Source organism: Camarhynchus parvulus, chromosome 2 (assembly GCF_901933205.1).
Source record: "Camarhynchus parvulus chromosome 2, STF_HiC, whole genome shotgun sequence".
Taxonomy (NCBI): Eukaryota; Metazoa; Chordata; class Aves; order Passeriformes; family Thraupidae; genus Camarhynchus; species Camarhynchus parvulus.
The window spans coordinates 20,848,651-20,865,949 of record NC_044572.1 but is presented as its reverse complement, the minus strand read 5'-3'; the positions used below and the strand labels follow the sequence as shown (position 1 = coordinate 20,865,949).

General features: G+C 38.7%; 1 protein-coding gene across 1 annotated transcript in view; it reads right to left on the bottom strand.

Moving 5' to 3' along the window:
- The window catches only part of CUBN (cubilin), a 142,328-nt gene that overhangs the window by 36,545 nt on the left and 88,484 nt on the right, over nucleotides 1–17,299 (bottom strand). Inside the window, exons 38-51 of the mRNA XM_030971133.1 lie at nucleotides 16,834–17,015; nucleotides 14,979–15,168; nucleotides 14,130–14,327; nucleotides 13,655–13,801; nucleotides 12,615–12,805; nucleotides 12,146–12,329; nucleotides 10,655–10,829; nucleotides 9,447–9,625; nucleotides 7,482–7,691; nucleotides 7,040–7,180; nucleotides 6,465–6,646; nucleotides 4,772–4,943; nucleotides 3,627–3,833; nucleotides 426–575 (exon numbers count right to left, since the gene is read on the bottom strand). Coding sequence (XP_030826993.1) covers nucleotides 426–575; nucleotides 3,627–3,833; nucleotides 4,772–4,943; nucleotides 6,465–6,646; nucleotides 7,040–7,180; nucleotides 7,482–7,691; nucleotides 9,447–9,625; nucleotides 10,655–10,829; nucleotides 12,146–12,329; nucleotides 12,615–12,805; nucleotides 13,655–13,801; nucleotides 14,130–14,327; nucleotides 14,979–15,168; nucleotides 16,834–17,015 — 2,508 coding nt within the window. The remainder of the gene's footprint in view (nucleotides 1–425; nucleotides 576–3,626; nucleotides 3,834–4,771; nucleotides 4,944–6,464; nucleotides 6,647–7,039; nucleotides 7,181–7,481; nucleotides 7,692–9,446; nucleotides 9,626–10,654; nucleotides 10,830–12,145; nucleotides 12,330–12,614; nucleotides 12,806–13,654; nucleotides 13,802–14,129; nucleotides 14,328–14,978; nucleotides 15,169–16,833; nucleotides 17,016–17,299) is intronic.

Sequence of the window (17,299 nt, the reverse complement as noted above, 5' to 3'; positions counted from 1 at the left end):
CAAATGGTAAAGTGGTGTAATTTGCACTAATATGGTTTCAAGTAGATTTCAAAATGAGTGCAAAGGTTCAAGCAGCAGAATGCATTTCAGCTCTGCTAGCACTCCAGAGACCTATCTGAAGTAAGTCAAACTTGGCTGCTATTACCTGTTACATCCCCATTCCCAAGAGCAACCAGCTGCTCTGAGTGTTGCAAAATCTCAAATGTGGTTTGGGGAATGCCAACTGTGAGGCAGAAAATCTGAGAGTTCAACTGCTAGCATATGCTTGCTTTGGAAGATATAAATAGTGGCTAGCACTGTGCAACTTTTGAGGACCTCGTTGAGAGCTGATCCCATCAGGACTATTCTCCATATCACTACATGACTGGCAACACTCCTCAGAAGCGCCTCAGTCAGCCAAGGCAGCAGTCTATTGAGCCATTTACCTTCAAATGTATAATGGGCCGAGAATCCTTTATCTTCTGTGCTTGCATCACTGACAAATTGTACCCAGACCTGGGGAGCAGCTATAACTAGTGGCACAGATGGTGCAGCCTGACCACAAAGTCTGGCTATTAGCTCTCCATCAGCATTCCCTAAGCAAAGGAAAAAAAAAAAAAAAACACATCACTTTTTGAGTCCTGAAAGAGCTACAATATCCTAAAGGAATAGTGCAAACATGCAATTCATTCTGATTTGACAAGAAAATGCAGAAGAGTACATATCACACTTAGTAACTGATTATTTCTTATGGATATAAGCAGAGTGTTGCAATTCATTGTTGGTTTCTAAATCTTGGCAACAAGAAAGTTTTCTCCAAAGCTATACCATTGACCCTTCTAATACCCTGGGCTCCTTTTCTCCCCTTCCTGCATGCTTTCATATGTCATATCAGACACACAAAATCCACAAAATTGTTCTGCCTCAAAATGACAGACTTTTTGGGGCAGAACAGTAGAAAGAGATGGCCTAAGGACCATATCACATGGACACCTATTGAAACTTTCTTTTTGCGACATCCTCATTAAAGTCAACAAGGACTTTGAGTTTTCTGCTGTATAGGGATTGCACCATCCATGAACAAACTGTCATCACTGTATTAATAGTTGGCATCTCTTTCCCAGGGAACTCAACATATGGAAAAAAAAACTCTGTATGGAAAAAAAACCCAAAAACCCAAAACAAAACAAAACAAAACAGCATTTGCTGAAATCGTTGAAGCCTAAAAGGAAAGCATAACACAGGCCACAGTACTTGAGTGACACTGAATGTTTGCTCAAATTGGTGAGCTCCTGTCTATCACATTGTTAAAAGCAGTTTCTGTTTGTTATTGATAAATTCCCAGAAGAAAGAAAGTGAGGGTAATAGTGTTCCTCATGACATCCAGTCAATGCCATTCCTAAGTTCACTTCTCTAATAATAATAGCAGCTTGCTGGTCTTAAAAGTCTCCATTCAAAAGCAACTCCTGCACTAAGTGGCTGGCCATTCTTGTGAAGAAGGCAGTAGAGCAAAAGGGGAAAATTTTGGGTGCTCTTCAAAGCCTTTTCAGAGTTATTCCAAATCATGGGTTGGTTGAGTAACTTCACATTTCCATCATATGCAAGTGACACAGCCACCATTTGAAATGCCTTGAAGCACAAGGAGGAAAAGGGACATATAATAAAATTCTATCATGCAAATTACACAGAGAAATGATACAAACTGTCTTGATAACATGCACTAAAAATTATATTGAGCTGTTCAAGCAGAAAACATTAATGATAAATTGTGTTCAGGAAAAAGTAGTAGCAACCACTTTTAGCATTTGTATGTGAAACGCATTTTCATTTTCATACATTTTCTGAAGTGATTAACTACGTGACAGATGTCACTCAGGTTACTCAGTCTCTACAGTGTGAAAAGTGATACAAATCATTGCTTTCATGAATGGCCAGCTGGCCAGAGATCTAGGCTGTTGATAAACAAAAAGAAAATGGAAATATTGTGCTGTACCATTTCATTCAAACTGAAGGGAATGGTCAGAAAGAAAAAATGAAGAGTCTTCCACAAAAGCCCAAAAGTTAGGAATGTATTTCATTGTAGCAATATGCTCAGCTCTATTACCATGCACAACCTACATGCACGTGCATGATAATCTAATAACCGAATACGCTACCCTAAAAAATTTGAAATACTTATTTTATCTATTTAGCTTAAATATTAGTCATTGAATTACAGTCAATTCTGCTTTTAAACATTTTTTATTTGAGTGCCATGAAGTGTGTTGTATGGGCATCACAAAAGAATTTTGCACATCTCAGTTCTATTGGGGTCTCTTGGGTCAGTTAAAGCAAACTTTCCCTAACTATGCATCGGCTGTGTCGAGAGTCTTAAACAGCACCCGTGTGCTGATTTTAGTGTCATTCTGCACTAGTGCATCTCAGTGCTCAGTAAATGTTACTTGTCAGCCTACAAAGATAAATCAGGACATTCTGCTTTTGATACCAGGCTAGCTGTGAAATTGGAGGTCCATTAGTAGTGCTGAAATGGACACTGGTATTTAGATGACAAAACTGTGTAGAACAAAACAGGACTACAATTTCTTTCTTTCAATTTTCTTTGATTGTGTTGCCTGGAGGCCTGAGGTTCATGACAAAGTCAGAGTAGCAGGAATGGATGAGTAACAAAGCAAACATGTTTTACTGTTTCTTCTCTGAGTTTTTTTCTATTATCTCCCAGCTCCAGCGCATACATAAATGAGAACTGCTAGGCTACAGAGCTATGCAGGGTCTGGCTCTACACAGGACAAACCAATGCTATACAACCAAAAGCTCTTGCTCAAATGAATGCAAATAAGGATGGACAGATCCCTGCTCTCGGTCTTTTCACATGTTTCAGAAAGCACTTCCTGGTAAATTAAAACCTGCTGTCTCTGGGACTCACAGGTACAGCCTTTCCATGAAGACAGCTGCAGCTTTCATACTACATTTGGCATTAGCTGAGTGACTTTCATGTGACATTTCCAGTTGCTTGCTCTTGTGGATAAAGATGCTCAAATATGCAGGGATATCACTGGTGCATTAATCCTGTGATTTTTTTTTCATTTAAAATGCTTTAGTCTGTGTTTTGCAACATATTCTCACTAGAAATAAGTATTTATTTTTGAAGAGTCATCTTATAGAACATAAAAATTGATGTGAAGTGGGTGTGCAGTCCAGAGGCTATGAATAATTCAAACATTCTTTACTCCATTCCTGCTGTCCCTGGAGATATTTCAGGACCAGGGAGAGAATGGGGAGCGGACCAAATAAATTATTTTGATGACTACAAATGCCATCTCTCAAGGCAAATGAAGTGAAATTCATATTGTCCCATGTAAAGAGAGTCTGGTGAGTGTTGCAAACAGCAAAACTAGTTATGTTCCCAAGATGTCTATCTAGTTTTCCATTTTCTCCCCTGAAAGAAAACATGCATCCATTCCTCTGGTAGTGAAATCCCACTTCTTTTCATGGATGCAACATGGAAAGCAGGACTTAAACACTCTCAAATGTACAGATTCTAAAACAGCCACTCCCTGCAAATATATATGAATGAGATTTGGCACAAACAGAGTTGTACAACCAGAACCTTGATAGGCTTCATCCATTCCCCTGCTGAACATACAAACCTATTCGTAGCTCTAGGTGGTCATACTGGCAGATCTGGTGATGTTCCAAGTGGAAATCCTCAAAAGATATATAAATGGATGAATTATAGTGAGAGGGATTTTCAATGATCCATTCACAGTTCAGGTTACTTGTGTAATTTCCAATGCCATCATAACCAGGAGAAGAGAAATCCCCACCTGTATGCGCCATCAGGATTCCACCACAAACTGCAGAAACAAAATATGGCTTATTTAAAAGGAGTAATAATTCTTGTATGATGAGAAATCTTGCCCCTCTTCATTCAGGTATGCTCACATCAGAAAGCACATGCTGATCAGATCAAAACCTTTTCCATCTTCTAACTTTTTTATAACTTATTGCTCTGTACAAGAGAATTCTTCTCTGTTTCCCTGGAATTTATTGGCAAGTCTTTAAAAACACACATGTAAAGCAAAGAACAATTATTTACAGGATCAAATAAGATATTTCAGCAGCACTATCAATATAACAGGCATAATTTAATCTTTTGATAAAATCTCACTACAGCTTCAGTTCAGTATTGCTCAGCCCTACTCATTACCCAATTCTCAGCTCAAGAGGAAAAAATTCATGGAAGATACCCTCAATGCCACAGTAGGATGCTTGGGGTGGGAGCTGGAAAATAAGTTCAAAAGACTCAAGGCTGTAGTAGTAAGGCTGTGCCAGCTGCCTCCTCTCTGGAGGCTGAGCTTGCAAAAGTAGGTTAGATGCACTCTTTCACAAGCTACAGTAAATTAATTACCCCCCTGAGTAATAAGGAAGCACTTGAATTATTCAATTTGTCTATAGCACTATGCTTTTTGAAACTTTTCATGGAATAAGGCCACTTCAGACCATCTCTTACTCAAGACTCCGTACAAAAAAATAGATCAGTAGGGACAGTAGGGACAGCAGGGACTGTGATCCATACAAAGCCACATGAAGTCCATTGCTCACAGACATTCGCCATTTTTTTAAAGTTTTTTCAGCTAATTAAAGATAAATATCTATTCCCATCCAGAGATGAAAGAGAAAAAAGGTATTAGAGATTTTTATCTGTTTAGGTAATTTTGTTTTCCATGTGCCAGTACTCGAGCTATGAAATGACTTAACAGAAATCATCACTTAAGTAAAAAACATACACTACCTGCATCTTCACTAGAGGTATATGAGGCACTGAAGCCTCTGGCTGCACGGGACATATCTGTCACCAAAATGACTTTCATTGTGTTTCCAGTGGATTTCACCTCAGTGCCTGGATTTACCTCCCCACACAGCTTGGCCAGCTGGGGAGAGTTTTGCCCAAGGCCATTGTAAACCTGTGGAGTGAAAATAAACTCTTATGACACCAATATTCAGTCTTATGAGCATCTTCTGTATCATTTAAGAGTGTTTACACCCTTTAAAACAAAATTCACTGATGTCCATCACAAGGGGCTAGTTCTAAAATTTACCCAAACCTTGGAAGAAACTTTAATTGCCTTGAGTGGATGAGGCACTGAAGAAAACATCAAAATAACTTGCTTATTTTGGTGAAATACAAGCACATTCTCTCCCTCTCTCTCTCTCTCTCTCTCCCTTTTCAAACAGAAATTGAATTTTTTATTGAGATGAATACTGTGGTTTAGCTCAATATTTATATATTTGGTCAATTAATAATGGCAGCTACTGATCATATTAATTTCATTTCAAATCATAATCTGTATTCTTGTTAAAGCCAACAACAGCTTTATCAAAATCTTCTCCAACATACTGAGTGCTGGTGTGCATTTCTGATTATTTCAAACATTTCACTTTTTGATGATCCAGGGATATTTTGCCCTGTTTCCTTCATGCACCCTTTAGCCTAGGAATTAATTTCCTTCTTTCTACTCTACAGTGCAAGCAAGGCAGAAATGATATTTCCCACTGAGAGTTGGAATATATTAGAGTATTCAAGGCATAAAAGCCAGCAGGGAAAATTTTCCTTTAAGAGATCATTATCTGATAAAAAGCCAGCTGCCAAAGGTTTGTCTAAAGCATCTGTGAAGAAAAACAAGGGAAACATCATCTACAAACCTCAAGGGATATATAGCTACTTCAGACCCCCATGCTTGTACTTGGATTGGCTTCTGATCATCCTACAATTAATTCCTGTGTTTGCACTGCTTATTTGAGGAAGTGGGAAGCTAAACTCTACCTCACATTTCTGCAATTTCATAGAGGAATCATATTTTTGAGGCATTTTTACATCTGACCAGGTCCAGGTCTGTGTGCCAGGCTTGATTTTTTTTCACTAAATAACCAAAAATCAAAAATAAACATGATAAAGTAACCAATATCTACCTTTTTTTTCAAGATGGAAAGTGGTATATAAGTAAAGTTTCCTGGGGTTTCTCTATCTTTAGTTCAGAGCAGCCATTTGCTGTAATCTCTGTCTTTTTCTACTTTGTTTTTTCAATGGACAGCAAAAAGTAACAACAGCAGTAGACACTTCCTAAGTCAATAAAACCTGGAACTGACTGATGGATTTTGTTTGCCCAGAAAAGAGACATTGAAAGCTTTCAAAAACCCAAGAAATTTTTTCATAATTGATAAAAAGACAACTCCAGTGATTCCTTGAAGCCTTCTACTCTGCCTGGGCCACAATTTCAAAATTTCCATACCCCAAAACAAGGAGATGAGTTTAGATGCTCCACAGTGATAACTTTCTCTCATTTATCTGCTTTCCTCAGATTAAATTACAATTTGTCTAAAAACCATACATAGACCTGTAAGTGAATTTTCAGCTTTATTACACCCCTTAATTCTCCACAAAGGGATTAGGAAGAGCAGTTTCTGGCTCTACACCCAATACTCACAGCCACATAATCTGATGAGCAGCTCCAGTGCTCTTCAGTTTTCATGTCATTAAAGGTTAGGGTCACACGTCGGCCTTCTTCCACTGTGATCCTCCATTCACACACTCGGTTATGTGGGTATAGGTTGGGGTAGTTGGGTGAAGTAAACGTTCCAACAGGTGCAGTAAGATCCCCACCACATCCTGAAATACCCAAATATTGGTACACTTCTCAGAGCAAAGCATTGTTTATAGAATTGTAGCAAAAAAAATCAATTTTGTGAGAAAAAGAGATCCTGAGAGGCTGATTTGATCCCCCTACCCCATGTTTGTCTAAACAGTCAAGTTCCTGCCAGTCTTTATCATTCAGTCATAAAAGCAGCTGAGTATTAACTGACCACAGCAACCCCTTTTAGTCTAATTGTTAATATTTCCTTCTCCAAAGGGCTCATCCCAAGCTTCAGAAGCCTGGGTGACCCACGGGCTTTGATGCTGTATGATACAAGCCTCTAATTGTGGCAAACCTGAGACATTTCTGACTTTGGTCTGTGGTATAGGTTGCTCCCTGAGAGTATATTTGAACCCTACAAATCCAACCTTCAGTGCTGGAATCAAAGCGCAGTCTGAATCCCCGGGCATTGACTGATCCATCAGTGACAAACTTGACATAAGCAAAACTGTCAGACGTGTCCACAGCATCAGGGAGAGTGTTACCACAGTACCTGCCCAACAAATTTCCTGCAAAAATCACATAGAGAAAGAGAAATTTATATCAATATATTATTTATATTTATATTGAAGGGTCATTTGCCAATTTAACTGGACAGGCAGGAGTAAACTAGTGGAATTGAGTTATTGCTGCCAAATAGAAGGGTTTTGTTTGCCTTACTTTGCATCAGTAAGAAAGGCAGACACAAGCAAATACTGCACATTGAAAAGGCTCACTTTATACCCAAAGGGAAATGCTTTCAGGAACTTCAGGTGAGGTTTCCCAGTAGTACTAGGGAGGGGAAGACAAACATTGAAATAATTCTCAGACCAGAAGCGTTGTATTCTCGGATCTCCACAAAGTCATTTGCGCAGTCAGCAGAGCTTTGAATATCTAGGCCTTCTAGTCTGATGGTGAGATAGTGACCCCAGGGACCCTGCAGAAACCATTCACACAGCAGGTTGTCTTGATAATGAAGATCAGGATACCCAGTGCTTTCAATGATACCAGTCTGTCCTACCACTGTCCCACCACAGGGAGCTGCAAAAGGAAGAATATTATCTGGTTAACTAAAGAATGTCACAGAGATGATCTTTGTCCTAAATAAGACTTACAGGTAAGGTACAACTGGCTTGTTCTCTAACTGTGGTATCTTCCAATTAAAAATCGTCCATGTTCTCAATCTAATTCAATCAGTCCTGGTTGCTGTTATGTTTTATTTTTTTCACACCCCTCCCCATACCCACACACACTGCCATTGCAAACATCCCTTCCTCTCTTTCATATCTATTATAACTTGAATAAACTCACAGTTTTCAATCTAATGTATATGTCCATATTTACCAGAAAACCTTGCAAACATGTAACAGGTAAATTAAAAATAAATGAAACTTGCTAAGTGTGGATCTCAATTTTTTATGACAGACAAAAGTTGACTTCTGGTTTGAATCAACAGTTGTAGTTCAGATTCCTTTTTCCTTTCATCCCTTCCCATTCACTCCTTGTGAAGCCTTAGTGAGTAGGCACTGCACAATGTATAAAACAGCTATTAATTTTTAATTGTCTCTGAACATTCATTTCTTTGCAGTACCTGCAAACATAAGTTTGTAGTAGTAAGGCATACAGCAAACATGTGCTTACAGGCACGTGGTGGGATTCTGGGGGTGGTCATTGATTATCCTTCCTTGTGCTTCCTTACCAAATCAGGATATTCTATGAAACAATATTCCCAGGTGGAATTTATTGCCTTTTTTTTTTTTAGTGGATTCTGAGTTTGTTAGTTACAATCTTTCCATGGCAGTAACAGCTGTGTTCATACTGTCAGTTCTGTGAGCCATTAGTGCTTTGTTTCAGGATGACTGGCATTCAGCTAAGATACTGGAAATCTGTTACAGTTAAATGTAAATTATGCCTTCATATACTAATAAATATATGTATATATGCAAGCTTCTTCAGTTTTCACATACAGAAATATGATAGCACTCTATTTTGGCTTTAGTGTTTCAGATCTAATGCAATGAGCAAAATTCTGTATAAAACAATATAGTTCACTACTTTGCCTTTGAGAAATTAACAGTCCTAAGCTTTCCTATATATATGATACAAACATAATGGGTGTTATTCTTTGAAGATTATTAACATTATCAAACTGAAAAAAGTATCATAATTCTGAATTTGATCAAGGACTATTTTTTCTTGAATTTAAATTTTTTTAGTGCTTTCTAACCCTGTTTTTGCACTTGAGAACAAGTAACTAAAGTATTTCTTTCCCAGATGGCAAACAATGGTTCTTGCAGCTCATTCCTTTTCCAGTCCATTATTATGCTGCCCCTGTATATCTAGCAGCTTTATTATAGATCTATTTACATTTACATAGAGAAGCTCCTAATTTGTTCTTCTACTGCCAATTCTCAGCTGATCTTCACATTCCCCTTCAAAACCCTGCTCATGAAAGTGACACTAGGCTTGCAGGCTGAAAGTCAAACCATGTTACATGACTTTATCCACACTGACCTTTTTCCTACTGCTCCTTTGACAACTGGCTTTGGCAAGCAGTTATCCAGTAGCTGTTTCTGGTACTGCTGGTCTATGAGCTCTTTCCTATTAACATTCCCCTAATTTTCAGCTCTTGCCAGGTGCAGAACATGCTGATATTCTGAAGCCTTAGCTCTGACAGTAACTGAAAGAGGCATGTTCCTGTCAGCCCATCCCACAGGTCTGATTTAAGCCCTATTACAAAGTCAAACACTTGAAACCAAAATCTTCTTTAAAATCATAAATAAATGCAAGCATTACCAATGGAGTATTTAGCATTGAATCCCACGTGTGTGGCACTGTTGTCAGACCTGAACCTCAGGTACATGACAGCTCCTGAGGATCTCTGTGAGCCTGGCCTCAAACCTCCACAGAGCTTGGCAATGAGGGGGGCACTGGAGTCAGCTCCGCTGAGCAGCTCGAGGTAACTGGAAGTGCAGCTGGAAGAGGAGACAATTTTCTTTTCAGTGTATGGCAGTAGTGGTCCAAAATCATTCCAGTATGTGCACAAAGGCATGAAGCTGTAGTGAATTAGATTCGTTTCCATGCAGTGTGAGCAGGACAGAATCAACAAGATCACAATTTATTGCAGTTATGTAATAATTGAATCAAAAGAAGTGCTAGAAACATTGAGAAAGATTCATCTAAAACTCAGTCTATGATCAGATCAGATGTGACAGGAGCAAATTCTGGGTAGGGATATGAACAGCACTGGCAAAGCAGTTGTGATCATCTTAAAGACATTTTATTGGCAGGATTCAGATTCAGCAGATATTCCCTATTAGTCTCACTGAGAGAAGTTGAATTAAGGGACAACAAGAAGACAGATTAAGGGAATAAAAATTCAGTTCTGGGGTCTAATTAGGTGGGCATACAAAGACCCAAGTACAAGCTTTGCCTTCAGAATGGTGCAGTGTCCTGGATACAAGAAAAGACACCTTTGGGATTCTCCATCCTTCATTATTTTTCCTGGATATGGTTTCACAGGCTCACCTTTGCCTTACAGCCCCTACCAATGAAGCTACATCAGCTGGAAAATAATCTTGTTTTATGGTCCAGGCAGGGGGTGCAAAATGTGTAGATCCATTGCAAACCAGCTGCCAGGCAATGGAGGAGGGAGGCAAAGTGTCATGGTGGGAATCCATTGGCTTTAAAAGCACCCGAGAGTCCAAATTACTGAAAAGCTGAATATGAAAGGACTATGGGGCACAGATTTTACAGAAAGCACCTTTCTATCATGGATGTTTTCACTTTTTTTGTCATATTAGTTTCTTTTATGCATTGCAACATCCTAGGAATGTAAGCCAATGACCTGATAGCTTCAGTGATCTCTCAAAAATTTCTTAACACCATTTGATTTTAAATATAGAAGTGTTTGTTCTCTGGGAGGAATTAGAGAAAGTAACAGAGAAAGAAAAATCAGAATGGAGTTTCTGAAGAAAAACAGGCAAAACAATGTGGATGTATACTTTGGAGAAGGTTCAATGTAAAACTGATCTTCAAACTGCAGCTCTACTGCATGTCCATTGGGAGCAGTTATGGTCCAGACACAGTCAGCATGCGGAGGGTAATTGCTCGGGTAGTTGGGGGAAGATGTATATCCACTGGGGTTAAAATCACTGATATAAATGTTCCCTCCACAGGCTGGGAATGAAAAGATCACCAGTAAAAAACAACATGAAAAGGAAATGGGTGAGGCATCAAAAAAATGACTTATCACTATATTCCAACAGAGTTTCCTTTTGATGTCATATAGTCACATCAAAAAACAAATGCATTTTATTGCTTGCTGTGGAAAAGCATTTTAATGCAGTGGAATCCTATACTCCCGTGCTTCTATTTACCTAGTCATTCTCATTTCCAAATGTTCAGGTTCCTGCACTGAACGGCTATTACTTCTTCCTTGGATTGCTTATAAAACAAGCAAAAAACATATTTCTTGCCTTGTTCCTATGCCAATTCCCAAGAGCTAGGAAGCCCACAAGTCAGACCCATCAATATTTCTGTGAATCATTCCCAACTTCTACTTTCCAAGAACTGAAATGTCTGAGATAATAATGAATGTGTGAGGAACGCCAGTCAGAGCAACCATGAAGGTTTGTTCAGGTCCTTCACCTGACAAAAATATCTTTATTTTGACCAGAACCTTTCTGTCCTAAACTCCCTCTATGTTCTAGCAATACTGGTTTAACCTGGGGCTTTACTCAAATTCCATGAATTGAAGTGGTAGAAATGCTATTGTACAGCGTCACCTATTCTCTCTCATGAATTCTCTGAAGTACTGCTAATTCTTTGGGGCAGCAGGGAAAATAGGCAGAAATCAAGCGCTTAAAGATTTGAGCTGATTGACAGATGCCTTAGTTGTTTAGATATTCTGTTTAACAGGTCTCCAGGTGCACCAACGGGCATCTGTTATGAACACAGTGGGATAACTGCAAATGCCAAGTTTGTGATTTCCTCCTGGGACCTGGTCTCTATTTTGTTCATTCTTTCAAAGAAGTTAGCTTTGGCAATTAATGTTATTTTCTCAGCTGGGAGTAAAACTTATGAGAAATGTTGCCACCTTTCTAGAAACTCTACCCTGAAAAGCTCCTGACTTCATGTAGTGCTTGCATGGGGTACTAAATGTTCAAAATAAAGTTCTTGGTTCCAGGAGACTTTCCTTTCCTGTATGAATTTTTAACATCTCTTCCTAACTGTAGATGCTACTTCCTTACTAAAGGGTCTCCCTTTTTTTTTTAATCTATCTTTTAATATTTTCAGGTTCTGTGACCTGAGCCTGATACTCTTTAAAAAGGAGAAATCTGAGTGTCAGATCAGAAGTCATGCAGTACAGGACATTTTTGCAGACATCTGATTTTACCAGGGTTGGGACTTGGAACAAAAATATCCTTTATGAGGACAAAATCCAAGTTACATATATATAAACTGCAGAATTTAAATTTGTTACCTAGACTTACCTAGACTCTTAGCCTCATATTTCAGTTTGAATCCTTGACCCTCATTGCTACTGTCAGAAATGAAGTGGACAAAGAGCTGATTGTCTGTGGTGTACATGGCGGAGATGGGGCTGCTTCCACAAAAACGTCCATTCCCTCTTGCTGACACCAAAGGTGGGGCACCATTATCTAACCCATTCTTCAGCTAAAACAGAAATTGCTAATGTTACTCAAGCAAACAGCCATGGAATGTAAACTTTGTGCGCACATCATCTTAATGCTTCCAGCCACAGGGGAAATTAATAAACTAGCGATTAATTAATGCATATTAAAAAAAGAGAGAGAGTGAGATAGAGAGAAATATCTTTGGTATTTCTCTTTTGGTGGTTGTACCCCATGACATTTTGAGCTGCTCTACTGACACGTAAATCTTTAAGATTCAGTAGCTTTAATAGCTTTGAGGATTTGGTGACCCAGCCAATAACCTCACCTCTATGTAATCTCCATGGGTGCAGGAAGTGTCCTCGCTCTGAATCTGGAAAGGCTGCTCAAAATGAACAGCAATGATAGATCCAGTGGCTACCACTACATGCCAGGAACAATTTAGGTTAGGAGAATAGTTTTGAGGGTAGTTGGGGGACGTTATCACACCTCTGCTTGTGTCCAAATAGCCTCCACAACCTGAAAAAAATGATAAAAGTTGAAGCAAAGAGAAAAACACAAAAGCATCAACTATTCATCTACTGATTTTGAGAAAAACACTGTCTCCTAAGAGATGTGATGGGTTAAAATAAATTTTGGAATGAGTGTATGAAGAGCTGAGGGGCATATAGCAATGCACATGATGAATGATTGCAAGCTTATAGATTTCAAGATGACACACCAAAATCCTGACTGTGAGACTGTTCTCAGACTTAGCAGATGAATCAGCAGGCAGTGATGTCCAGGACCTCCCACAGCATGAGTTTATCATAACCCTCTCTGAGGACATTGCTTCTAGCCATGGACCAAAACACTGCCATCTACTCCAGCTGCCAGTCAGAAAACTTTCCCCAGTTGTCACTGTTGCCCTAACACTTCCTTGGTGCCTCAGCCCATTCAGGAATCTGTCATCATTCCTGAGTTCATGTGGGAGGACTGTTGCTGGAAATTGCTGACATTCCTGATAGAATTTATACAGATTCCTGCATTTGTCTCTTTCTGCTTTGAGTCATTTATTTCATTCTCTTAGCTAAGCATTCTTTCATCCTTCAGCTGAGCTGTTATAAACTTAGGCAAATGCTTTTTTTCCTTCTGAGAAGTGACTGGTCAGGTTGAATCATGCTTTGTTGCATTATATTGCTGGAAAAAGAGCAAATTTTACCTTTGTAGAGTCAGAAATTTATTAACACATATTCATGAGAGGTGAATAATTAGATGCGTGCGTAATTAATTAAATTGTAGACAGCTCTTAACAATGCCAGACTCTCTTACCCCATTGCTAGCAGCAAGGCAGACATTTTTCTGGGGGAGAAGAGAAATGAGTCTTACTTTTGTGATAAGAGGCATTAAAGCCAGCTCCAGTGACACTTGCATCTGACACGAAGTGGATGAACATTGCATCTCCGGTTGATCTTATTGGCCCAGGAGGTTCTCGTCCACACACAGTAGCCAGTACTGGGGAAAGGCTATTGTCTCCTGGGATGAAAAGAACACATTAGTGTGAGAACTGAATCAGTCCACATCTGCCTGCCTGTTGCTGTGGCTTACACTTTCAGGAAGGTGCTTTTCAAGACCTTTAACCCCTTACAGATTTAGAAATACTTTTGTAGATCACTAAATATTTTGCTAGACTTTGCTAATTTTAACTAGCAGAATGTCTCAAAGTAGAGGAAGACTACTGTTTTAGGGCATGTTCCTGTTGCTATCGAGATTGATTAAGCTCAGTGGAGATGAGAATTTGAGGTATTTGGACCTTGGGTCTCTACTGCACCTTGGTCAGGGTAGGGCAAGATTGGCTTCTCACCATCTTTGATAATAAGTTTGTCATAGTTGCATGAGCTGTGAGATTCTATGTCTAGTGCCAGGATATTGAATTCCACAGTGGATCCAGGAGCTCTGATAAGCCACATACAGTCCTCAAAATTTCTGTAATTCAGTGGCCAGCTTGGTGAGAAGAGGAATGAAGGTGTTTCTTCAGTTGTTACAGACCCTCCACATGCACCTGTCATGGACAAGAAGACAAAAAAAGAATGCATCCTCTTTTTAAACTGAATACACCCCTTATGTAATGTAAGATGACAGTCCTATAATAAAGCACAATAAGGGCACAGTGATGATGTGTGTAGCTACAGTAATGCAGGAATTTTTCAACTTGAGTTTGGCTTGGAAGTATAAAACTTGAAAATCCTCATCCTTAAGGATGTTCCTGTGTCAGCTGCTGCAACAATGTGGTGATCTATTTTATCTTGAGGAATATCTAATAAAATACCTAAGAGCATCCACCACAGTTTAAGAGAAGTTATTGTGCTTGTTTCATACCACAGTGGCCAATGATTTAGAATGGTTTTTCAAGAGGGATAATTTTCAATGAGAGCATAACAAATGTTTAGATTTAATTAAATACCTGTGTAAAGAAAAATGATCCTCTGGCAACATGCTCATTTTTAGAACACTATAAATTAGAATATCTAAGAGTTTCTAGAAGTTGTTTTTAAAAGACAGTAAAATACTTTATTAAAATATCACTGAAATCTTTCCCTCATTAATAACTTGGGCTTTCTCTAGAGGGGAAGTTTGTTTGGAATTCTTTAAGTAAAGCTGAGTGTATCACTGGCTGTACCACTTGTAGCTGTGGAACTCACTGAAAACCCACCTCTAGCAATGGTCTGTGTAACAGCAGAAGCATCCACTGCATACCACTCCAAAAGAAAGCCTTTTCCAGTCACAGTGGAATCTGACTGGAACTGGATTGTCATTGAACTGCCAGAGGATGCAAAAGAGGCAGGGTCTGCACCACAGTATGTTGCAACAAGACGAGCATGAACTGTGGACCCATCGTACACCTGCAGAGAGAAGAACAGTGCTGCTCCTCACAGAGTCAGATTTTCATCTGCCCCATACTCAGCAATTTCCAAGGAGAAAATTATCCTCTTTAAATCAGTGAGGGATTTTAACAAATCCAAGTTAGAGAGAAACCTCTCTTATAAAAAGGAAATAAAATCTCTCTTTCCATTATATCAGTTAAAAGTGAAGCTTTCACAGAAGAAGGATCTGAATGGAAGTCATCAAATTCACCTCAGTCCCTATCACAGGGCTGCTCTTTGGGGACATAGAATGACATCCCACTTTAAAAAAAGTCCAAAGGTACAATTTTTACCCTTCATGGGAAAAAAACCAATAAACCATGATATGCAGGGGAAAGAAAAGTAATTACTTTTCTTTTTTTCCTTTATCTTTTTTCCACCCACTGAGGAATATATTTATTTTGAATTCTATCAGATAAATATACAGAAATATTTTCTTTATTGTATGTATTTATAATCCAAAATCTCGTCTGGTTACAAGATGTTTCTCCTTTGCCACCTTTCAAGCTTATTTTGCTCTTCTCATCTACCACCCAGTAAAAATGTCCAGTAGACAAAGCTAGGAATTATTAAATAAACATTAACATTGCATTAATGACCTGATCCTTGAGTCAGATTAAAGATCAGGCTGATTTACACTCACTAAATTCTAGCTGGTTTAAGAAACTCATTTTGCTTTCAGAGGGACAAAGAAAGGCAGGCTGAGTTAGGAGAAAAAAAATGCTATTAATATATAACATGAGATGAAAGAAAAAGTTTTATTTCCTTTTTGAACTACTATTACATTTGAATATCAGTAAATTAATAATGAACTGAAAATATTGAACTAGTATTAACTTTCTCAAATAAAAAAAAGGATAATTGATTAATTACCTGCAAAAAAAAAAGAAGCTCAAAGTGATTTATCTTATTTAAGTGGTTATGTTGGCTAAGTTCAGAAAGAAGTTGCATTCTCTGTTGTTCAATTTGCTTAGCACTATCAGTGCTCTGTTGAAGATGCCCCTGCTTATTGCTGTGGGGTTGGACTAGATAAGCTGTAAAAGGCCCCTTCCAACTCCCAACCATTCCACTATTCCATTTTTTAACCTAGCTAGACTGTATTACAGGGGGGTACAGAAAAACAATCAAACTGGAAGAGGCACCTTTCTACCACCAGCAGCCAAATTACTGATCCAGAGAGCAAAGAAGGCACAAGAATTGTTCCTTGTAGGATTTGAAAATAACTCTACTTTTAGAAACATTGAGATGTTACTATCACTGTTGTCCTTAACTGAACCAGCATGGAGCAAATTTCAGTCTGGTATGTGACCTGAAATTATTGAATAGTAATATTTGAGATTGTACCATTGTGGACTTATTTTCAGTAAATTTCAAACTTGGAAATATCTGTTAGGGAGCCAAAGAGTATAAATAAATAAATAATTGTTGAATATATAATTGAATATATTAATGAATATATTCAAGATATATTATTGAATATATAATACTCTTCCCATACATAATAAGTATTGAAAGGACAACACAGCAAAAACAGTAAGCCACACCACACCCTCTGAAATGCTCCCCATTCATCCTGTAGGTTTCTCTATTCATCCATTTTACCAAAATTGATGGAAATAAAAGAAGTTGTCAGAATGAAATCACCTTTAGATTGTCATACTGGCACCTGTGATGATTTTCAATATCCATTTGCAGGATCCGGCCGTGGATAACCTGGGAAGCGTTAACGCTTATCCGCCACTGGTAATTGGAATTGGGAGGATAATTCCTGGGCCACTGTGGGGAGGCTATTTGTCCTCTCTCTCCCACAATGTCATTTCCAAACACTGAAAAACAAGAAAGAGACAACTAATGCCTCTAATTCATGTAAAGTAAAAGAAAAGTGGGGGGCCCATCTGACTTAATTTGCTTAGGACTAGACGGTGCTGTAAGGCTGTCAGACATCTCAGACAGCTCTAAGATGCATATCCAATTATTTTCTTGTTTTGAGAGATGCAGTGTTCCCTTTCCTGAAAGAAATTACCCATTTGAGCCACATGGGTCTACGAGTAGGGGAAGCAGGAAGACAGCACACCGAAACTCCTCCCTGACTCTGACTACTTTATGTTCA